This window comes from Centropristis striata, chromosome 1, assembly GCF_030273125.1.
Source record: "Centropristis striata isolate RG_2023a ecotype Rhode Island chromosome 1, C.striata_1.0, whole genome shotgun sequence".
Lineage (NCBI taxonomy): Eukaryota > Metazoa > Chordata > Actinopteri > Perciformes > Serranidae > Centropristis > Centropristis striata.
Window position 1 is genome coordinate 36,204,258 of NC_081517.1, and position 24,609 is coordinate 36,228,866.

The window sequence follows — 24,609 nt, forward strand, 5'->3', positions numbered from 1 at the left end:
TTGGTAAAAGAAGATCCCTTAGCCTACTTCAGTGAAATTACTAATACCACAATGTGACATGACTCCACTACAAGTAAAAGTCCTGCGTTCAAAACTTACTTAAGCTAAAGTACAAAAGTATCAGCAACAAAATGTACTATAGTAAAGTATTAAAAAGTTAAAGTATTTGTTATGCAGAATGGCCCTCTCAGATTGTTTTATAAAATCCACATATATTATTGAATTATAATTTTTGTTTTATATTTTCCTCATATGTTATTAGAGTATTATTTTTGTTTTATATTTTCCACATACATTTTTTAGATTATTATTTTATTGTATACATTCCCCATATATTATTAGATTATTATTTTTGTTTTATAAATTCCACATCAAATATTAGATTATTATTTTTGTTGTATATATCGCTAATATATTATTGGATTATTAGTTTTGTTTTATATATATTCCACATATATTATTTGATTATTATTTTAGTTGTATATATTCCTAATATATTATTGGATTATTAGTTTTGTTTTATATATTCCACATATATTATTTGATTATTGTTTTTGTTTCATATCTTCTTCATATATTATTGGATTATTATTATTGATGCATTTATGTAAGCAGCATTTTACTGTCAACATAGGACTAATTTTAACTACTTAATAAAAGAAATGCAAGATAAATGTGTGGTTAAAAGTGCAATATTTGCCTTTAAGTTGAATAGATGTATACAGTTACACAAGTACACTGTGAAATGACTCCAGTACAAGTAAAAGTCCTGCGTTCAAAACTTACTTAAGCTAAAGTACAAAAGTATCAGCAACAAAATGTACCATAGTAAATTATTAAAAAGTGAAAGTATTTGTTATGCAGAATGGCCCTCTCAGATTGTTTTATATAATCCACATATATTATTGGATTATAATTTTTGTTCTATATTTTCCACATACAACATTAGATTATAATTTTTGTTGTATATATTCCTAATATATTATTGGATTATTATTTTTATTTTATATATTCCACATACAATATTAGATTCTTTTTTTTGTTCTATATATTCCTAATATATCATTGGGTTATTAGTTTTGTTTCATATATATTCCACATATATTATTTGATTATTATTTTTCGTTTAATATCTTCTTCATTTATTATTGGATTGTTATTATTGATGCATTTACGTAAGAGGCATTTTACTGTCAACGTAGGACTAATTTTAACTACTTAATAATACTATGTGTACTATGTGGAATATATATAAAACAAAACTAATAATTCAATAATACTACTTAGTAAAAAATGTAAGCTAAATGTGTGGTTAGGGAAAAAAATTACAATATTTGCATTTAAGTCTAGTAGAAGTATACAGTTACACAAGTACAGTATGAGTAAATGTCTTTTTTTACATTCTACAGCTGTTATTATTATTATTATTCATATTATTAGTAGTAATAGTAGTATTCTTGTTGTTGTTCTTCTGTTGCGGCCTGCGTTACACACAGTGACCACCAGGGGGCGGTACGCACCAACCAAAGGACACTTCCGGAAACAAAGAACGAGCCCAACGTCCAATCAAACAAGACTTGAGTTTTAAATGAGAGACGGTAGTTCCTTCTGCCCTCTCACTGAAAACCACAACAAACACCACAACGGACCCAACGGATCAGACCAGGACCGAGGCTCAGGGTTACACCACCCTCTTCTCCAGCCAGTGAGTGGATTTTGAGCTCCAACTGCCGCTCGTCGACAGCCGTTTCATGGGCACCCAGGAGGGAGAGAGAGGTAAGTGAGCTCCGGTCCGGGCAGAGCTAACGACACGTAACTCAAACTTACAGCTAACGTTAGCTGACAGGTTATTATAGCTCTCCTGGTGTCACCAAGCTTGGTATCACGTGTTAAACCATTTACTCCAGATACATATTTTAATTTAGAGCCCACAGTTCTCTCATAGTATCCCCGTTAGCAAACAGACCGAATTAGCAACATTAGCTAGCTACCTTTGAGTCAACACAACCGGTAAAGTTGCGGTGAAACACGTCAGAGGTGTCTTAAAGGTGCCAGGAAACTTTGTGTTATAGTCTGCTTACTGTTGCTCATCCCAAATCCATGCTCGCCGGTGTTATTTGTTTAAAACGTGATGTTTATTATTTGTTAGAAACTGGTAGGTTGTAACGGTAGCTAGTGTAGTCAGTAACTTGGCTAACTTAGTGTGAGAGACAGGGAGAGATGAGTCCCCGCTCTCTCTGCCGCGGATTCATGATTGAATTAACATTATCACCCATAGAGGAGGTACTGAACCTGGTTTGTGCATAAGTAACCAGTGAATATCCCCAAAATAGAAATAGAAGTAAAATCATTCATACATGGTATCTATACAGATGTAGGCCTGTCACAATAATTACTATATCGACTTATCGTTTGATATATTAAAATGGACACAATAGTTTTTTTTTCTGGACTCAATATATTGTCGTTTACATGCGTGACTTTTTGTGCTGTGTTTAAAGTAATGCTGCAAATGTTTGACAGGCACTATGAATTGCTGAAAAAAAAACTATATTTGCCAAGCAGCCAATCCAGCTGTTTATATGTTATTTTAATAATGAAATAATATAAAACATAATGTTTATCCCAGTGCTTTTTTTTTGTTAACAGGGCCTGAAAGTCTTTTATATTTATTTTGGTTGTAGTTTATTAATTTATGTTTTAATTATCTAGGATATTTTAATATTTATTTTCCACATTTCAATTCCAATGTTAATTCAATTAATATTCTCAAGATTTAAAAAGCCCTTGCTGTGGAAAAGGATGTACTTATTGTGCTCAAATATCGTTATAAAATGAAAAATATTAAAATTAAATATATCGCCTTTAAAATGTGTTATCATGACAGGCCTACACAGATGTCTCCTTTATCAAGCATTAAGTTTCCAGTTTTATTACTCTGCTTTTCTCTTCTCTAGGAATTCATTCTAGATATTAAATTACATTTTTTGCATAAAGACTTTATGAACAAGACCGTTGCCTTCTTTTCTACAGATTGGGTAGATGTGGCAAATGATCTACTCAGCAAGTGTCACATAAACCTACGGCTGAGGAAACTGACAGACTGTGAGGCAAATGTTTTCATTGCTCTGTATGAAAACATCCTGGGGGAGAAAGTTCCAGGTAAGAGCAAGCTGCAGATCTACTAAATGTCCACACTCATGTTGTTGCCAGCATTTTAAACTTCAATGAAATACTAGTACAAAAAAAACAAGGAAAGAAAAGTTATTGGCACCCAAAATATGATGTGTTTGGGCACAGTGTTGGCACAGAAAAATAAACTGAGAACATACCAAAATATTGTAATACTGTTCATATATTAATATGATTGTTAATAGTGATTAATATTATTGTTACTGTTTTTTATTTTATTTTTCCTTATTTTATAGGCCTACACATTCTTTGTCATAATTATCATGTTTAGTATTACTTCTTTCTTTTCTAATGTAAACATTTGATTGTTGATCCATAGGGTTTTAAAAATATTTAATTTTGGTACTTTCTATGCTATTGAAGGTATAATTAATGGAGATTGTATCGTTTTAAATGTGTGGTATTTGAAAAAGCATTAAAGCTGCATTACTTTTGACATCCTTAGTCCACACATGGTTCATCAATTAAAGTTTACCAGCAGAAAAAAACTGCACCTATTTTGATTAGCAGTTCATTGTTTAGGGGGTTGTTTTGGGGGTTTTTTTGTGAAAAAAATTATTTGTTTTCAGCTTCTCAATTGTGACAATTTTCTTCTCACTTTGTCTACTGAGATTATAAGCCTAATACATAATGATTTCAAGCAATTTAATTTTAGTTCTCCTGAAATGTATAGACAAAATGATTAATTGATATAGCAAATTATCATCGATGATGAAAATAACAATTATTTGTGGCTCTAACAAGGAAATTGAAACTCTAATAATAAGACCTTAAGGTTAACAAGCTGTGAGGATTTAGTTTAGAGCATGACCTCTTGAGTATTCTTAGTCTGTCAGGAATGCTTCCTAAGACCATTAAACATGCCATCATGAGACTGTTAATGTCGCGGAGCTCTTTCCGGCATTGTTAAGTAAAGGAAACGACTAAAGGGAAAGCCCAAGGAAGTATGTGAATGCATGTTGTAAGTTTGGCATTGTTGTGTGCATTTCATTGTTTCTACGGTGTCATACATGATTTGGTTATTCACATTGGTGTGCATGTACTTGTTTAGATTACATCGCATCGCCATGCAGTCAAGAAGATGACATCCATAACGTTCAGTCTGTGATTGATTCACTCTCCCTGGATTACCTTCAGATCAGTCTCTCACACATTACAGGTAAAATAAACATTTCAGTCTTTAAAACAATATTGATTGAGTAATCTGCATATACAAGAGAGGATAAGTTAGAATAATTCCCCTTTTTTCTTCAGCAATAAAAGAGAGAGTATAATGCTGAGGATGACACTGTGTGTTTGCAGGAGAAAATGTTGTCAGAGGAGACCAAGAGTCCATCAAGAACCTCCTGGAAATCTTCGATGGCCTTCTGGAATATCTCAAGGAGGAGATAAGTGAGGAGTCGCACAACGGCGGTAGGCAGATTGATTTGTTACTTTTCCTTTGTCAACTTCACAGATGATATGCATTTTAATCTCAAACTTTTCCACACAGACTGGCATCATATTTAACCCTCTGAAGCCCACGACCCATTGGTGGCTTTGAAAGTTATGTTTTCCAAAGTAACACCATTTATCATATCTAGAAACTTTAAAAACAGGAATTCTCGTCTGATTATCAAATTTCCCACAATCCTTGAACAAATCATTTGTGATGAATGCTTCAGTCTAGAAAAATAACATGATCTAAACCTGAAATGGCAACTTTTCATTGAAAAATCACTTCTTTCTTTCATAATTTTGCCTCTAACATATCATTTGCAATGAATGACAAAAATTCAGTAAAACTCCAACTGACTGAACTAAACTACAACTTTTTTTCCCCAATTCTTGTAAAATCAATTTACGAAGAAATTCAACTTGCACATTGTTTTTTTATGATTTGTTTTGATGATTTTATTTTTAACTTTAATACTGAACAGAGTATATTTTTTAATTCCCCCCGTCTTCTCATGATTTTGCTCTTTGCACCATCGAGGTGCAGGAAATTACCACCCCATAATTGCTTGGGGTTCTGAGGGTAAATCATATTTTTTAAGCTTCATAATATATACAAATGTATTACAATTAATTTTAGGGAGATGCTGCTTTAGCAATTCACAAAGCTGGTGCCATGCCAATGTTAATTAAAGAACATTAACAATAATACACACCTAAATAATTGTTTATTTTATAAATATTGGGGGGGAAAAGCATTATCAGGATTGATATCAAACAATGAACACATTAATATGCCGTAATGGCTCTTCAGAGCGGGCCAGTTTTAGCTTCTGTGTTCTCAGTTTGCCGGAAACTACTACTACTTCTGCTTTTCACTGACTGAAACATAAGTCTCTGTTTAGGTGAGATTGTCCTTCTGTTCCTCAGCATGAACCGAACATAACGTGTCCTAAACCCAGTTTAAGACCAGCTGGTGCAAGATTTTATAAGGAACAGTCGCCTCTCTTCATTTGGCAGAACTGAGCATGTCTTTGTGTTTCTGCGTGTCCCTCGGAACGCTGCCAAACAGCAATTAGTAGTTAATGACTGTGTCTGTACTTACAAAGAACTCATCCAAATGTCCTGGATGTGAATACTGAACTTGAGTACAACAGAGGCCAACAATGGTCTGTTTGCTGTGATGTGATTGCTCAATGTTTGGGGCTGAAATGTTTATTAATGTGAGCTTTGGTGACACTGGGTACAGTGCGGTGTTTATCTTCAGTGTCTGACAATGACAAGTTGTGCTTCTGCTTTCAGTAGTTTGGTCAGTGGTTGCTGTATTTGGCTTTTGAATTTACTTTTGTGCTCAAAACAACAAGATTTTTTTTGGCTGAGTCTTTTAGGTTTGTCTTTATCTTTTCAAACAGCTAATTTCCATTGCAGTGTGTTCCTGAGTCTTATTGTTGTATTAAAGGTCAAAAGTTTGCTCACTTTTAAAATTCCATTCAGGTCATTACTTTAGAAGTCACACAAGTATTGCTTTTTCTTGTTTTACTTTTAGTTTACAGTCCCTCCCCCTTAGTCATTTGTACTGTTGGTCTCTTTTTTCAGAGGAACTGAATGACAGCCTCAATGAGGATGTGCCTGGTGAAACCAAGGAGCCATCAAGCTGTGACGCCTCAGAGCACAAAGAGACGAAAGTGGAGGAAGCATCCTTGTCATCCAGTGGAGAGTAAGAGCTTCCCCTGGATGCACTGCATACACTCCCCAAACACTAAAAAAACACATTAGATAATTGCACTGGAGATAGTATACTAATTTTTGTTTAATATTTATTTGTTTGAAAATGGCGTAGGTTTTAATTGTAAGGAAATAAGAGAGAGTGCCTTAAAGTTTCTTAAAACATAACCATCTACATTTACAGTATATGCATACAGGTCAGTTTATTTTATAACTCACGGTTTAGATTAAAATGAAGGGAGAAAGAGGATAGTATGTGATCAAAGAGAACCTCACAATTGTACACCCACTGCCCTTTTACCAAGAAAAGACAAGAATAATTCTGTTCAAGCTCCCAAAAAAATTGAAACATTGCCGATAGTCATGTTTGCTCCTCATGACTGCAGCCATGTGATTCAGCTTTGGAGTAGACCCGGACTGTACATCCTGTTGACACAACAGCCAGTTAGGCTAAGTTTCTTGCAGTAATGTAAATATTTAAATATTAGTGCGTCACTCTCAAACATATAGGTACAAACAGGGAAGCCCCTGCAAGTTATTTAGGTTTCTAATTTATTGTGTTTGTTTAGGTTTTTGTTTGTCTTTCTTTAATTGTGTTTTGGTGCAGGCAGGTTGAAGCACTGCTGGTGTATTTATTCATATTTTATTACCTTGGTGGAGGTCTGCGCTCCCCAAAACTTATATTTTGTGCTTTTACTGTAAGCACCAGAAGAACCACAGATACAGTCTGTGTCTGATTAGCATCAGTCTGTGTCTGAACCGATGCTCCTGTTGTGATGATTTCAACGAGCTGAAGGGCTTATTGCAACGTAAGTGTCATGACCCAATCTTAGACGAGGCTCAGATCTGGAAAACTTACATTCTAACATGCAAGTCCAATTATTTTTATGTCTTTTGGTGCTATGTATTCAATGATGATATGTCATGTTTTATCGTTCAGATCCGCTGCCCATTCCAGTAAACATTCCCTCCATACCTGGGACGCTGAGGAGACGGGGTCAAATAGTGAGCTCATTGGGCTGGGAGTCTCGGCACGAACATTCACAGCCAAACAAGATGGTAAGACATGCAAACTCAGACTATCTTTATCCCAGTCAATGAGTTTATGGCAAATGTCTTGTTGTCTTTATGCATACATATTGATGTTTCTTCCCTGATGTACAGATGTGTCAGGAAATCACATTTTTCTAGTGGAAAATTTATCAAAATATTCTTGCATTTCTGTTTGAAACCATTTCCAAGCCTTTTTAGAGAGCATATGCTGTTGATTATACACTGATTAAAGTTGTTGTTTTAGTTGTCACTCTATACAAAAGTTACCTTACCGGTTCTGTGGCTTGGCTGCAAACCACAAAGAAGAGACCATTTAGAATCAACAGTCAGTGTTCGGCAGACAAGGCATCACCGTGTCGTCATCACATATGTAAAAGAATAACAGATTTTTCTTTTTGCCTGGTGAGTGAAGCAAATGTGTCAGGCATTTGCATATTTTTTATTTTTTGACATTTTCACCACTCTAAGCCAAGGCTTGGATCTGTAAAACTCAAAAACGCTGCAAAGAATGATGAATTGATTTTGTCTGTTTTGTTTTTGTTTTGTCAACCATTAAGTTAATCACAAACTATTCTAAATATCAAAATTCTCTGATTTCATCTCCAAAAACATGAATATGTTCTGGTTTCTTTACTCCTCGATGACAGTAAACTGAATATCTTTGAGTTGTGGTCAAAGCAAGACATTTTCAGGACGTCATCTTGGACTTTAGGAAACAATCAGTATTTTTCAGCAAATTCTGACATGTTACAGACCAACATAATGATTAGTCGAGACAGATTAATAAACAAAAATAATCCTTTTAACATGAAAGCTTGTCTTCAATGCACAGTGTAACTCAGTTGTGGTTTTATTAATTCAAATCCGAAACAACAATGTTGCGGTTATGTAGCGTGTGCTGTAACCATTCAGCTACCAAGACGCTCCATTATTAAAGTTTTTAATTTGTAACTTTTAAAATAAATCTCACAAATTAATCTACAACCTTAGATGCAGTCACCACCTCTGGTCCTCTGGACGTGCAGGACGCTCCACTAACTGAACCGATGCCCACAGCCATCCCTCTGCAGCCGCCCACCCAGAGCAACACCCCCCACAGAGCCGGCCCCAGCCAGGGACGCACAGGGGAGGAAGCAGCTGCTGCTGTCTCTGCAGAGGTAGTCTTATAATTCAGTATGAAGAGGTTAAAATGTTTTACAGTGAATTTACCTCTTATTTGCATGCAGAGATAAAACATGCAAACTTTATCTTTGAGGTCTCCTGGCAGAGAGATATAGAGTAATACTAAAGTATCTCTCTCTGTAACACTTTCACATACTCACAGTTCCTATTTTAGTGACTCCAGGGTGATAAAAGAAGGGTGAGCGTATGCTGACTCATTTGAAATGGTTGAGACATGGAGTCATTGAGTAATACGCACTTGTTTATCAGACTTCCTGACTTTTCATAATTTGTATTTATTTATTTGCACCATGAGGAAAGACAGTTACAAAAAACGGAAATGAAACAAGAACAGTAAGTGCGGGAGATGTTAAAAAACCCAATATGGGCTTATAAAAAGCTCCTCAAGTTAACTGTAAAGAATTCATGAAAAGATTTGGGCAGCAAGTGGGAAAGATGAATATATTTATCAATAGATATGCATGATTGAAGTATATTAATATCCTATACTGACAATATATGAAGTTTCTTAAACAGAGGGGAAGATGGAGACAACTAATTAGAGAAGGTGGCTAATCTAACACATTTCTTTTGTGTGATTAATAATTTCTGTAAATTAGAAGAATAAGTGCTGGCCCAAACGATATTACAATAACTGAGATGTGGATCAATTAAACTATAATACAGTATATTTAAAGCATTCTGAGATATGAAACCACATTTTTTTCTGATGATACCAATAGATTTCAATACTTTGTTATTGACAAGTTTAATATGCTCTGACCATGACAACCTCTCATCAATTAATACCCCTAAAAATTTTAAAGAGGAAACCTGGGTAATATCGTTATCCTCAATAGTGATCTTAGCACTGTATTTACAATATATATATATATATATATATATATATATTTTTTTTTTTTTACATTTAATGTTAACTTATTTATCTGAAAAAAAAGCTGTACAAATAATCCCTTTACAAACTTCTGATGGGACATTCTAGTCATAATTTCTGAATGTTTGCTGGATATTAGCTTGGAAGAAACTAATTTCTTTATATAGACTTCATTTAATCTTCAATTCCAGCCATGACCAACCACACCCTCACTGTGTGTGACTAAGCTTCAGCCAAAGCTCTCTTTATGTATCTAAACCAAACCCTGATCTGAATCAAAGGTGCCAACAGTTAAACAACAGTGGCTTGTTTGAAACATGTAATAACAATAATGATATTAGTACATTTTATTTACACAGCACTTCTCAAAAACAAGTTTACAAAGTGCTACACAGACAATAATACAAAACATATTCATAGCAATTTACAAATGAATAATAGGATAAATGCAACCTAGATTCAAAATACTGAATAAAACATACTCTACATAAGCATATTCTACAATAAATGCAAACAGAAATGAACTTTAATTCAAAGCCAATTAATATAACACATTTTAAAAAGACAATAGAGACATTTTTTGGTAGCATCTCAATAAATACCATCAATAAATAACATTTTTATACACTTGAGTCTGATTTTAAATATTTGCAGCCTGCAAAACTCCACCATCCAATGAATGGATTTAGTGAGTGTTTCATTGAAGATTATGTCAAGTAGTTTCATTTCCACAGTGGAAAACGAAATATAGAGGAAAGGACCTTGAACCAAAAGTGAGTTGAGTCAAGCAAGGCTGTACCATGCAGTGGAAACTCTGCATTACCTAACAGCAGGTCCTGACATGCAGGAGAGCCTGGTGTTATAGAAGCAGGCCAAAGGTTAAACTGTGTGAAAGCAGTCACACAGGAGTGACTTAACCCATCATCACCTGTGTCATTATATTATAAAATTCTGGTCTCTGGTGCTCGACTGTAGAAAATGCACTTTTATGAGCTGCAGGGTATTTTTCAGTACAAATCTTTGTCCCATAATAGCTAAATGCCAAGGCTTTCTGCTTAGCTTCAGTCATTTTTTTCTTGCTCTTTCCCCCCTCTCACTTTCTCATTATCCTCTGACACAGACTTCTAAACCGCCGGCTGAGACAGTTGTTACCAATGGACTTCAGTCTCCTGGTGAGTAAAACGGATGTAACTTTAATTTTTATTTAGGTGAAAATGTTGTTGCTTTACCAGTTTGATTTCTGCTGCCTGCTAACACTATAAATAGATAGTTGTGGCTTAATGTTGGAGTTGACCATCATCCAGCAAATTTTACTGTTTATCTCCTTGTGTGATGTAAAACACATGAAAATCCCCACCAGGGTGAAGTGTAACTTAGTTCTGGATGTCATGTTTTGCTCTGTTTTCAGCTGCGAGTGAGAAGTCCATGTCCAGTCAGCAAAGAGCCGCTACAGAAGTGGAGAGTGAGACACTGGAGGTAAGAAATGAAACGTATGACGTATGAATGAAACCATGTTGAATTTTAACTCGCACACTCTCAAAAAACGGTCGCATATGCAGTTTTGAGCTCTGACCTGTAGCAGTTTTACAGCAACCTCATACCCACACATGAACTGACATATACAGTGAGATGTTAGTGAGTATGCTGATTTCATTTTAAAGGAGAAAAGGCAGAATAAAGACTTACTGGATATTATATAATTTACAGTCATCCTAAAGTGAATTATTGAACAAATGTCGTGTGCATAAAGATGTAATTTAATGTAACATGTTGTTGTCGAGTGAAGATAACATCAGTCCTGCTAATGTATCTGCCGGACTCTAGTTTATTCATCGGTTTCCAATTTAAGCCCACAGTGTGCCATTGACAGTCATGTAAAAAAAAAAATATTAGACCACCTTTGTTTTCTTAAATTTCTTGTTCATTTAATGCCTGGTACAACTAAAAGTACATTTGTTTGGACAAATGTAACAACAAAAATAGCTCATAAGAGTTTAATTTAAGAGCTGATATCTATCTCATTTTCTTAATGATTTTGGTTATTATCAAGAAAACCATGGAAAATGGCTAGATATCAGCTACTTTTGTTGTCGTCATTATATTTGTCCAAACAAATGTACCTTTAGTTGTACCAGGCATTAAAATGAACAGGGAAATTGAAGAAAATGGTCTAATAATTTTTTCCATGACTGTATGTATTCATGTAATTGAGGGAACATGGATTCATTTTAATGCAGAATTGTGTTGCTTTCCCTCTTCCTTGTTTCATTTTCTGTTTTGTGTCACTTTTTAACCAAATAAACTTGATTTTGTCTCATTTCAGCCAACTAATGGGGGTCCCAGGAGGGTTTTATTCTGCACCAAGCCAGATGTGCTCTTCCTCACGCTGCAGGATGAGATGGCGGTCACAACCCCTTCCCCACCAGACACAGAGGAGGAAGAGGAGGATGAGGAGGATCTGAGTTACACACTAAGACCAACAGAGAGAAGGATACATCACAGAGACAAGACAGGCCTCATGTAAGATGGGTGGAGATTTGGGGAATGGTCCTATTTTTATGTTATGCAGGGCAAATATGGTCATGCTTATTAACTGTCTATTTCTTGCATGGTGTCTTTGTGGTCATCTCTGAGCAGTAGCAGGTTGGAGGAGGAAGGTTTGGAGGATCCTCTGTCACATCGCAGACAGAGGAACAAAAAAGCAGAAGAGGAATTGCATCACTTATCTGAGAACCTCTCCCATCGACTTGAGGAACTTGATCAGGTGTGTGTGTGTTTTATAGATCACATATCGTTATTAATGTTTTGTATTCGAGCAAAAATGATTTTGATTCTTTCTGCATGTGTGTGGTTTTTGTTTTGTTGGGAAGCAAATATTGTACTTTTTACTCCTCTACATTTAGCTGACAGCTTTAATTACTTTTCAGGTCAAGATTTAAAATGAAAAACATGATACATTTAAAATTATTACCCATTTTGGTGGTCCGTAGCGTAGTGGGTTACACAGGCGCCCCATGTGCAGAGGCTACAGTCCTCGCTGCGGCAGAGCCGGGTTCGAATCCGGCCTGAGCTCCCTTTGCCGCATGTCTTCCCCTCTGTCACCCCCTTTCTATCTGTCTCACTATCAATAAAGCCTTGAAAATGGCCAAAAAAATATCTTTAAAATTATTACCCATTTTTATAAATTAAACCACTTAAAAGTTTATTAGGTAGTTAAAATGAGCGGAGTGGAGTCATTTCACAGTGTGGTATTAGTACTTTTACTGAAGTAAAGGATCTGAATACTTCTTCCACCACTGTCCTTTTTCCTTTTCTTTTTTTTCCCATTTTTTCCCCTTTTTTTAAAAACTTTTTTTTGGTAGTTTTTTTAAACTTTTTTTTTTTTTTTACTTTTCAGATCGAGTACTGCGCATGCGCGGACTCGACCTGAAAAGTAAAAAAAATCTTTTAAATCTTGACCTGAAAAGTAATTTAAGCTGTCAGCTAAATGTAGAGGAGTAAAAAGTACAATATTTGCCTCAAAATGTAGTGGAGTAGAAGTATAAAGTTACATAAAATGTACATAAAAGTACCTCAAAATTGTACTTTAAGTCCAGTACTTGAGTAAATGTACTTTACTTACTTTCCACCATTGCTACCTGCCTCTTCTCACTTATACATATCAGTTAAGAGTCCTCCTTCAGACACTGTATGAGGATTAAAGGGATAGTTTGTGCATTATTATACAAAACTTGGTACAATTATTGTCAATGCCCTCCTGAGGATAACCCTTTAAGGTTTTATTGATCGGCCCCTAGGTGGCACTGTGGTGGCAGTCTAATTTCATATTTGGTACCGTGGCCACACTATAACACTTAAGGCAATGAAATTCATAGGGGTGGTATAGACTGGCCCCTGTAACGCACACACCCCGACGGCAGCATGCCCCGACACGCGTGTACTGCGAGGGCCTGTTCAGTACTGCTTGCAGTCCTAGTTATGGTCAATTCAGTGCAGTTTGCATTATTTTACCGTGATAAATAAATAAACTCAGGGAGTCCTGGGTACATACTCTCAAATACAACCATCAGAATATGTAGTGTGTGCACTTAATTACTTTAACCCTTGCAATGTGTGATGTGTAGATGCTCAAACGAGTCCTCTGTGAAAGTGGAGAGTCCAGTGAAGTGAGAGAAGAGGACAAGCAGTCCCACCACAGCGACAGCATCATGGAGTGTCGCAGGCCTCCCAAACAACACACAGGTAAATACATTTTATGTCTAAGTAAACTCACAGTTGACATCTTTTTATTATCTTCAAATCACTGGTGATACTAAAAATACATTGTAAAACTTTTTTATTTTCAGGAACACCTGATGCTGAATCCACCCAGCGGACACGCTCCTTATCTCCCTCCCCTCCACGGGTCCGACGCTCCCTGCAGGGACAGTTAGAAGATGCCATGGCAGAGGCTTTGAGTCTTGATGATGGCAGACAAACCAACATTACAGCTTCAGATTCTTCAAGACGAAGAGAGCTACACCACAGACTGTCTCACAGAAAACACAGCAAGGTATTCCCATCGTCCCTCGTTTTCTTTAGTGCTTTACTTTTAAATGCACGGTACAGAATATACCGACAGATCAGAGATCAGAAGTTCTCACTTTACTTTGTTTTCATCCATTACTGTAAATAATTTCAAATAAATTAAGGTTAACAGCATGTTACTTGAATGAAACTCAATAACATGTTCCACTACACTGAATGTCAGAAGTGGCTGTAATTTGCAGACTGCTCATCCGATTTAAATGTTACGTTGAATTGGAAGGATTTTAGCAGTAGTTCAGCGATAATCAAGCCCAAGTTGGTGGTTATGTGTCTGTCTGAAACTTCCTGTAAATGTGAATGCAGTCTTTAAAAATGCAAAACGTTTCCACTGCTGTAGTAAGTCATTCCTGTCTAAGATTCAGCCAATATCATATTTATTACTAGCTATATTTGCTTTTTTTCCTCAGTTTTAATTCACCTGAATTGAACTAGAGTTGCAAAAATAGCTACATCAAGGCATTGTGTATTTGCTTGCTTGTTTTGGGGTCATTTTTTGTTCTTTCCTCACTAAAATAATTAAACTCTTGGTTATAAAAAGTAGTTAAAATGTTTTCATTTTAAATATGTGCTGTTGCTCTTGGTTGTATACATCATGTCATGTAGCTATAAAATAAAAATGAGTCTCTCTTTCAGTATGAGAATAAGGCCTATGAGGAGGAGTTGAAAAGATATGAAGACAAAGAACGGGCAGATCTACACAAGGCTCGCCTCAAAGCTCAAGAAGCTGTGAGTCATTAGTTTGATAAAGAGAATTCTCTCAGCCCTTCACCTCCTGTTCAGCTCTGTCTGTTTTTATATATATGTATATATATATATATATATATATTTATATATGTAATATATTAATCCCCATCACATTGTCTGTTCACATACTGTTACATCTACTTAATTTCTTTACTGGCTGTCCAAAAGAAATGTTTCTGTTTGTATCTACTGGGTTTGGTTGCTTGGTACAGTTTCACGAATACAATCAATTTGTGAAAGCAGAGTTGCTCAGACAGATTGAAGATAGAAGTTTTCTAATGTATTTACAGAAAGTGCAGAATGAGTCTTAACATGGTGAAGACTTGCAGATCCATTTAATATTTTCTCAGTAACTTCCACCACAACTTTCACCATGAAAGTACAAATCGAATTGCAACCCACTTCCACTCCAGTGGAAAGTGAAGGAGGACTTTTCATCTGTAAACACCAATTTACCTCCAACACTTGGCACAAAATGGCAAAGGGGAAAATAATTTTTTTTAGATGGTTATTATACAAGCAACATTATAAGGATATTAACCTTAACAAAAAAGCCTTTTACTTGGAGGGATATGGTGAAAAATGTAAAATTTGTTTGTGACTGTTGGGCAGTTTGTCCCAGTTTACTAACGTGCATGTGTGTCTGTGTGTAGGAGAGACAGTACAGAGAGGCCATACTAAGAGATGTCTCTGAAGCTCCCAGGCCGTCCCCAGCTAGAACGAAGACCCAGCATCGGTCACAACGTGACACACAAACCACACCGGGACGGAGGTTGCAGGAGGCCCCCCGGAGAACTGCAGCCCGTAAGTGAAGATTTGTATATTTACTACGTGGGACTTTGTTATTTGTCTGTTAAAAGAGTTCAAAATGTTTTGGGTTATGTTTTTTCACAATGCAATGGCAAGCTTCCACTACAAGTAGAACTGGGTTCATGCCCAATGTTGGACTCATTCAAGTCATTGGTCAGCATTGGGCTCCTCAGGTCTCTGATGGGTCGTGGGAGTCTGAGACTGAGGATTCAGAAATGCTTGTTTTATTAGTCTGTGACGACTGAGCCTTGGCATTCCCAGACACCTTGTCCTTCGGCTTTGGTTTCTTCGGCTTTGGCTTGTTTGAATTGTAAATGTTCATATTTCTGGCTTCAGGCTGGTTGGCCCACTTGCGTTGATAATTGCAGAAGTAACAGCTCTGGTAGACTATGAAGTACGGGCCCTGAGTGCGTTTGTTACAGCGGCACTTTCTGTCACACATTGGGCAGTTCTTCATCAGCTGCATGATGGCCTCCTCGTCCACAATGTGCTGCAGAGTCGGTCTGTCACGAGACAGAAAAGAGAGCGAAAAAATGATGATGACACCCTTGCTGTATGGAGCTCTGCTAAAGGTGTAAACACCCAAAAGTTGAGTTTATATGGACATTATAGTATCACCTTTTCAAAACTCAAGCTTTTTCAAGGTGCATTGTAAAGCTTTTCCAGCACATGACCTACATCTGTGGTAATTTATGTGCAGTGCATACAGTAAACTGTATAGAACAAATTAATTTATCATGTTTAAGTAGTATAATATTCAAACTGCCAAAATTATGCTTAATGACAGCATTCTACAAAAGGGTGACACCTCAGTAGACTTTCACTCTTATATAACCTAAATTTCAAGCACTTCATTCATAAACCCAGCATTTTCCAAACCACATTAAACATTCAAGCGTTTTCGAAGATCTCTAGTACCTGTCGGAACCTTTCACAGAACAGTCTGCCTTATTTTAAGCTACACAGATTACTTGTAACATTAGAGGAACATGATCAAAGGTATTTGTTGACTTACTTCTCTGTGGTTGTAGCGCAAGTCTCAGATACATTTGCTTGATTGCCTGTAAATTAATATTGATTTTGTGAGTCAAAAAGATCTGTTGCAAAAATGCAAGTAATTATTTGCATTGCATCAACAAGGTCATCTGATGAAGCCACATATCTGCCACACATCTGTTACACACCTATCGTGATTTCATTTATCAAACATGCAGCAGTGAACCACAACAAATACATCATTAATCAACTCACCTGGGCCTTTGACCTCATCTGGTGATCCGTCCATTTCTTCCCCAGTGTCATGCAGCTATATAATACCACACAGCACAGACTTTAAGTATTTCATTAATAGCTATAACACTACTACAAACATAGAACGTAGTACAGCAAGGAACTAAAATATTTCCCAACTCCCTCCATGTTTGTAGGTAGAGCTGCACAATCGAGTCATTCAATATAAAAATGATTACCAATTATTTTGCTAATCTATTTAAAGGAACACTCCACCGTTTTTTCATATTAAAACATGTTATTCGGTCAAGTAAGACGAGTTGATACCAAGGTTATAATAGTTTTGGATTTTTCATTAGTTTGTTTTTTTTTTTTTAGAGTGAGTTTGCTAGTTTTAGTTTAGTTTTTATTTTTTGAAAATGCTTAGTTTTAGTTTAGTTTTTATTAGTTTTAGTGTTAGTTTTAGTTTTTTTGTAATGGGTATGTGCCTTCATTTCCTTTGGTTTATCCATCTTAGCCTCATTAACTCTTACAGTTCGGGGTGTTTTGTATTTTGTTTGAAGTGTAGACAGCCCAGTCTCAGTAAACATATTTACCATGTGTTCCTGCATGTTGAAATAGAAACACTGGATTATGTATGAAAAAAGTTGACAAAAACGAAAACTAAGGACATTTTCACTATAATTTTATTTAGTTTTAGTTAGTTTTGTAACCACACAATACAGTTTCAGTTAGTTATCGTTTTTTTTAAAAACTCTTGTTTTTATTTTTATTTCAGTTAACGAAAATGTTTTTTCAATTTTAGTTTTCGTTATTTTGATAGTTTTCGTTAACTATAATAACGCCACTTGGCTAGCACTTAGCTTAGCCCAGTTCATTCATTAGGATCCAAACAGATGGACAGTTAGAAGCGACCAAACTCCTCCACGTTTTCCCTATTTAAATACAGCTACACGAGTAGTTAAACGACCAAGTATGGCGACACAAAATAAAACGTGGCGCTTTTCTAAGCGGATAAAAAGGATAACTATAATGTATGGCGGAATAGCACTTGGGAGCACTTCGACTCGGCGCAGTAATATCATCACTCCTGAAATATCTTCTCCCCCTCTCCCCGGGCTGAACACTCAAGTTGGATAAGCTAACGTTATGTTATGGCCACTTCCAGGACAACCAAATACCATACAAAAGGATACTTACAGTGTTGGGTGATCCACTTTGCTGTGTTCCTGATTTGAGTATTGTCGGTGTGGCCGCATCCTTTAGGCGTAATCCTGTGGATGTATAGTCCTTCTGTGTGAAATGCTCGGAGCAAACACGCCAGTTCTTCAGAATATCCACCGATGTTGTTGGATCCATGTCCAAAGCAGCTAACCAAGCTTTCCGCCGTTTGTGGTGAGTTGGAATTCTGTGAAACATGACGGCACTATATACCTTCTGCTTGTTATCGCAACCCTTTACGATGCACGTTATAACCATGATTGTTCACAAATATCTTCCTACAACCTGATACTTCGTCAGCTCTGCTCGAACTACTACTCCTGGTGCAGCTCACGTAGGTTCTGTTGACGGAACTGAGAGGGAGAGGGAGAGGGAGGGGGAGAAGATTTTTCAGGAGTGATGATATTACTGCGCCGAGTCGAAGTGCTCCCAAGTGCTATTCCGCCATACATTATAGTTATCCTTTTTATCCGCTTAGAAAAGCGCCACGTTTTATTTTGTGTCGCCATACTTGGTCGTTTAACTACTCGTGTAGCTGTATTTAAATAGGGAAAACGTGGAGGAGTTTGGTCGCTTCTAACTGTCCATCTGTTTGGATCCTAATGAATGAATTGGGCTAAGCTAAGTGCTAGCCAAGTGGCGCCGCGTGCCAGGGCGATTGAGTGCACGCATTGAGACGCAAGAGGTCTGTATCAACTCGTCTTACTTGACCGAATAACATGTTTTAATATGAAAAAACGGTGGAGTGTTCCTTTTAAGTCGCAGAAAAAAATATTTTTAGCCTCTCGGATTTGAAAACGTCCTGCTTTTCTCTGTTTTCTGTCATATCGGACTGAATATCTTGAATATGTCACCTGGGGCTTTGTAAAAAAATGTGCATCCCAGTATCTCGATGTAATGACCGGATAATCAAAATAATTGATCATTGTTAGTTGCAGCTGGATACAGTTACTTCCCTCAATCCGTGCGATCTACTGCATAGGCTACCCACATTTCTATATTAAAGGGAAAATTGGCCACCTGTTGTTGTGGATTTCCAATCAGTGTTGACAATAAATGTGGTTGACTGAAGCAAGAATCTCAAAAGCTGCAAAATCTGTGGTTCTTCTTGCATTTAACGTTGTCTTTGTCTCTGGGTTTATCCATGCAATGCCTTCCCGTACATGTAGAGAGAACTCTGCTCTCTATCAATAATCATCACACAGAGGATTATTATTATTATTATTATTATTATTATTTATTTTGGCTTCAGATGACTACATTTACCGTCAACACTGCTTGGACATCCGCATAAATTGTGGAGATTTTTCTCTGCAGGACTTGGTGAATCATTACTGGACTTCAGCTAACCCAGCAGCTAGCTTAAAATCGCTCGTCTGTACTTCTGCTTTGAAATCTGTCGGTAGGTGCTAAAGCAGCTGTTTAATAATGCGTTTAAATTAATGAATCCTGCAGCTAAAACAACCTAATAATCGAGTCACTGGCTTTGGATAGTTGTGGTTCTGCAGGGACTTAAAGCACACCTACCTTTGGACGAAATGGTTAATTATACGCCATTTTTGCATGCAAATAATGCCATATAGTAGTCAGACTTGTCTTCAGAAAACAGACTTTTCCCGTCTGCTCTTGGGTCTGCCCTACAGTGATAACTGAAAGGGAGGCTGGTCATTGCCCAGAGGAGATCTCTGATCTTTGTTAACTGCGCACATACAACACGTGTGTAATGTATCAGGTGTTTATGCTCTCTTACCTGGTGGCTGGGTACAGCGGTGCTCTTCAGCAAGTGTCTGTCTAACTTATTTGGCTGTGGTTTTAAATAATCCTCCTCGGAGAAATGCACACTGCAAACGCGGAGTTGCCTCACTCTTGCGGGTGGCGTGTTGAGGTCTATGTTCAGCACAAGCAGCCACTGCAGCCCGACATCAGTGAACGGGACACGGTGAAATCTGTACGGAGACCAGGGCGCTTCTTTGTTTGTACAGCCCGGAAAAACACAGGGACGCACCATCCTCCAAGTCCTCAGAAAAGTCTAGTTGGGTCTCTGTCCGATCCTGCAACAGCACCCAAACATGCGGCGTGATACAGTGCGTGGCACAGTTGAATTCCACTCAACCATAGACCTTCCGTATTCCTACGCATGAATGTGACAAATGTAGTGCCAAAGGAAAGGGCTGTCTGACAGGAAGGCAAAGCGGTGTACATTTTATAAATATTGCATAAATAATGCGTTTTTACGTGGCTAAAACATGGTTTGCTGCTTCCCTCGTCAACAGCAGTAACATGTCTGTTTCTCTAAACTGAGGGCGTGATGACCGCTTTCTCCTGTAGGTTATACACTGGACTGCTATGTTGCTGTATGAGGTTTTTCTACGTCAAACTGTCTCTTTGACTGCAGTTTGAGGCACTTTTGTAGTTGAGTTGAAGGTGTATAAGATGGAAATACATTTCAGTGGCAAATATTGTACTTTTACTCCTCTGCATTTATTTAACTAGTAGCTAAAGTTTGAAGATTCAGATTAGTGCAAAATACAAATCAACAAATTCTGATGTGTATTACATACTGGGACCCGTAGACCCCATGGTTTTTGTTAATGTAATGTAGTCCAAAGCACTCAATCCCGCTGATACAGTTTTAATAGATGGAACTATATTTTGAGTTCATGTTTACGCGATATTATTTTATAGTCTATGCTGAAGACTTAATGATGTCAGAATCTGAGAGGGTGAATAAGCCTTCAAGTACTAATATAGATTGTAGTTGGGATATAAACTGCAATTTGTGTCAAAGAAAATAATATATTTTCATTTTATAAGATATGCCAGTTAACTATAATTTTCTGAAAACGGTAATTGTTGTTTTTCTAAGATGGCATTAGTTATGTTATGTGACTAATAGTGTTTTTAGTAGAAATATTTGCTGTGATGTTTTTTTTCTTACAGTAGTTGATTCTTTGGGGCCCCAGTCTGTAGACCTTATTTAAACCTTTATCAACTGCAATATTAATATGATGTACACATTAAAGCTTCATTAATTAAAATAAAGTATGATACAAGCAGTATTTTATATTTTATTTAATGTCAGAAATAAAGAAATCCTGATTGCTAATGTTGTGTCCCTTCTCTTTGTCTCTCCAGTGAAGGTGAAGGACAATGATCTCCTCCCTGTGCTCCGAGAGGAGTTGCCCTACCTTCACATCCCCCCCCACGCCCTGGCTCGCATGTGGGAGCAGCAGATGCAGCAGGTTGACAGACTCCACGCCATGTCGTCCTCTCACAGCCAGCGCCGCAGCAAACTCTCCACGCAGGTAGGACTGCGGCCTCTTCCAAGTCGAGTGATGTGCTGACTTTGATGTGAGAGCCTGACATGAAAATCAGGAATATATGATCTGGTGGATATGTAACCGCCTGCTTGTCTTCCAGGTGGAGGAAGCCCAGAGGAAACACGACCTGCTGGTGGAAATTATCCACAAAGAGCAGGACCACAACAGGCGTCTGGTGAGCACACACACACTGTTCTGTACATTTCATGTTGTTCTCCTGGCTTAATGCATTCCTGAACACACACACAGTCAATATTTTAACACCTGAAACACATGATCTCATGCTACAGATGTTGCATTGTTTAACCTGCTGTCCATTTGAAATATCTCAACCTATTTTTACATGGGAGATTTTTGTAAAAAAAAAAAAAAAAAGACTTCCTGCCAAAAACTTCATAGCATTCAATATCAGACAGTCAGCTGCAGCAGAAGTCGAGGTTAGCCAGCATTAACATAACAGGCAGCATGGAGTTAAAACCTACAGGTCTGTGCTCGGCACAAACACATTGACACTGGAGCAATTTCAGTCAATATAAACAAGTTTCTTATAAATGGCATCTCATGTTCATAGACATGAAATGGAAATGTGATCATGCGGACTCATTATAGGTTTTGCAGGCAGCTGTTGTCCCCTCTCCCCAGTACCGTGTACCAGTACTGATTCTCCTAGTGATATGGAGTACTGGACCATACTGTTCCACTTTCACCTCTGAGTATTCGTCATACAAAGCTGCCCAGCTGCAAGCTAAAAAATGTTTTATCTCCCAGAGGGACTTCAAAGAGCGTATCCAGCAGCAGAAGTCGACCCAGAACAGACTGAGGGAGCAGAGGCAGCAGATCGCACGAGCCAAGAAGTATCACAACGATTACCATGTCCAGCACCGCGCCCGCCTGATGAGAGCGCGCACCAAGGAGGAGAGGGTGAGTACTGGAGGCCATTCCTAATTCTGCACTCCACTTTTTGGACAAAGGCTACTTACATTTTTTTTCTTTTCATTGTTGATTGAAAAGTGTCCCAAAGTCCCAATTTTCCCTGAATTCAATTGCTTGTTTTGTCTAATAATTCAGAACACAAACAGATTATATACTCAGTGATTTAAACAAGTAAAAAGCATAAATGGTTTGGCCTTTAGATTTTCCCCACAAATTCAAGGTATTCAACGTTGTTCACATTGTCCATTTCTTCTAAAACTCAAACCTGTTTAACCAAATTTGGTCACCATCATTTAAGTTTTTGCATTTAAATATGAAGGGAGTCATGATCATCAGAAGAAAGCACATAAAAAATATCTAATAAAAATATATATAATAAAAAGTCATTACTGAATTAAATATTAGCAGCAGATGATCACATGGTCTGTAATTTAGCCTTTGGTGTGACGTGTGGTTGTGTGTGTTGCAGATGTTTCGGCAGCTGTTTGAGGAGGGTTTGGAGCTACAGAAAGTCAGGTTGAGAGAGCAGAAAGCATACGCCAGGGAGCAGCGGCTGGAACATCAGAGACGACACCAGGACCAGATCAGGTCCATGGAGAACTACTACAAAGACCAAGTAGGACACACACACACACACACACTTAGAAGAACCAAAAGTCACACACACACTTTTGTATTTTTGTTTTAAAATGGACTTTACAATATTTTACTTTACTACTCATAAATTCCAGGTGAGCTATAATGTGCTTTCTCTCTTTCAGTTTTCACTACTAGCTGAAAAACTTGCACAGGAGCGGCAGGAGATCCAGGTCCGGAAAAAAGCTCAAGAAAAGGTAAACTTTTAACTTATTACTCCGGTCTTCTTATTGGAGATCTGCTGACAAATCACCAATTTGAGTTTGGTTTCATCGGGTGGCTTTTTGAGGCTGTTGTCTATGTTCTCATCAAAGCCACCAGAGATCAGATGCCTCGATCAGTTTTTTGTGTTATCGTGCAACTTTGGCGTTTTAAAGAGTTCAGATTACTTTTTAAAGTAATTTCCACAACAGCTGTGTCTGTTCAAGGTTGTTTTCTCTTCTTTGGTTTATCAAAAACAATTATGAAACCTTTTTGGTTTCAGGTGCAAATTTTCAAAACACACTTGAAAAAAATACGCTCTGAAATATAACTTTACGCCATAGACAGTTTCATGTAAAAACAACTTAAACTCTTCACCGTTCACATTGCTTTGCAGGCTCTGCTGAAGATGAAGCGAGAGCTGCGTTCCAGGATGGAGCGGGAGATCGGTGAACTGCAGAAGATCATCATCCAGAACGACGAGGACGACCATTTCCAGGATCTGGAGGTCCAGAGGCTGCGCAATCGGGTCCAGATGGCTTCCTTCCAGTACAACACGAGCTATCTGCACTGACCGGGGAAGCCAGACGCAGGGCTATTTTAAGCTTGACTCACTCAAGCCTGGACTCAAAGGAACACGTTTCTCCCATTCACAACTAAGGGTACGACATTCTGGCGGCTGAACAGTACAAACTCCTCTGCATCTTCCTTCAGATTTGCACAGAAGAGGAAACTCGCATTATAAGAACTTGTACAACTCCTGATGAGTGATTTTATTAATGAACTGAACGCACTCCGACACATTGTAGCTATTAGCTAATGTAGCTAACTGTTCCTCTCACCTCCTGCTGCTATTCCTGAACTTTAACGACACCTTGGACCAAGTCCCCTTCTTCCACGGGTTTTAGTACTTGATAACTAAGAATGTTTTAAAATGGCTCCCTCACTGTGCAGTCTGTGTGCGGATATTGTAGCAAACTAGTAAAAACGTTCTTCCTTTTGCCAAATAGGGACCACCAATTCAAAGTTAATGTCCCACACTGAGATTTTTTAACTTCCATTGTTCCCTCCCATATATGTGCGATGTCTTCCTTTTTAATGATTTAACCATGCCAGTGCATTATTTATTTTTTAACTTTTAATGCTGTGTGATTTTGAATTAACCTGGTGTTGTGCTGTCTGACCACCGGGGGGGCGATGATAATCAGTCTTTTGTGACTTCTCCTTTTCTTCTGCTCCATTGTGATTGTTTTTAACCCTCAGCCTGAACTAATGACACGGTAGTTTTAAACAATTACAAAAGGTTGCAATGTTGAAACACTGTCCACTGATGTTGTATCTAATGAACACATGAATCATCACCATCATCCATTAAACGTGTGGGCTCATCTGTCTCCTCTGGCTGGAATTAGTCGCAGCTAAGTCCAGAGAAGCTGCTGCGTCTGTGTTGCAGGTAAAAAAATGTTT

The 24,609-nt window shown here is 37.5% G+C and overlaps 2 protein-coding genes across 3 annotated transcripts; one reads left to right on the plus strand and one right to left on the minus strand.

The window, feature by feature from the left end:
• The first annotated feature begins 1,561 nt into the window (after positions 1 to 1,561).
• LOC131977309 (centrosomal protein of 95 kDa-like) lies at positions 1,562 to 24,536 on the plus strand. The gene is made up of 21 exons (XM_059340548.1): positions 1,562 to 1,776; positions 3,034 to 3,162; positions 4,244 to 4,351; positions 4,495 to 4,605; positions 6,223 to 6,343; positions 7,292 to 7,410; positions 8,395 to 8,561; positions 10,581 to 10,632; positions 10,869 to 10,936; positions 11,784 to 11,980; positions 12,098 to 12,224; positions 13,585 to 13,702; positions 13,807 to 14,012; positions 14,681 to 14,773; positions 15,445 to 15,595; positions 21,188 to 21,357; positions 21,473 to 21,547; positions 22,141 to 22,293; positions 22,775 to 22,921; positions 23,067 to 23,138; positions 23,540 to 24,536. Exons 1-21 carry the CDS (start codon positions 1,752 to 1,754, stop codon positions 23,714 to 23,716), a joined length of 2,586 nt encoding a protein of 861 aa, XP_059196531.1. The 5' UTR covers positions 1,562 to 1,751; the 3' UTR covers positions 23,717 to 24,536.
• LOC131977324 (uncharacterized) lies at positions 14,933 to 20,252 on the minus strand. Of its 2 annotated transcripts, XM_059340568.1 has the most exons (5): positions 19,803 to 20,252; positions 18,032 to 18,393; positions 16,853 to 16,907; positions 16,617 to 16,662; positions 14,933 to 16,104 (listed from the first exon to the last, which is right to left on the minus strand). In XM_059340568.1, the coding sequence occupies exons 2-5, from the start codon at positions 18,308 to 18,310 to the stop codon at positions 15,771 to 15,773; spliced, it is 714 nt and encodes a 237-aa protein (XP_059196551.1). In that variant the 5' UTR covers positions 18,311 to 18,393; positions 19,803 to 20,252; the 3' UTR covers positions 14,933 to 15,770. The 2 variants fall into 2 exon arrangements, with proteins under 2 accessions (XP_059196551.1, XP_059196559.1); XM_059340576.1 differs by lacking the exon at positions 18,032 to 18,393 and having other exon boundaries at positions 14,935 to 16,104; positions 19,803 to 20,249.
• Positions 24,537 to 24,609: the final 73 nt, after the last annotated feature.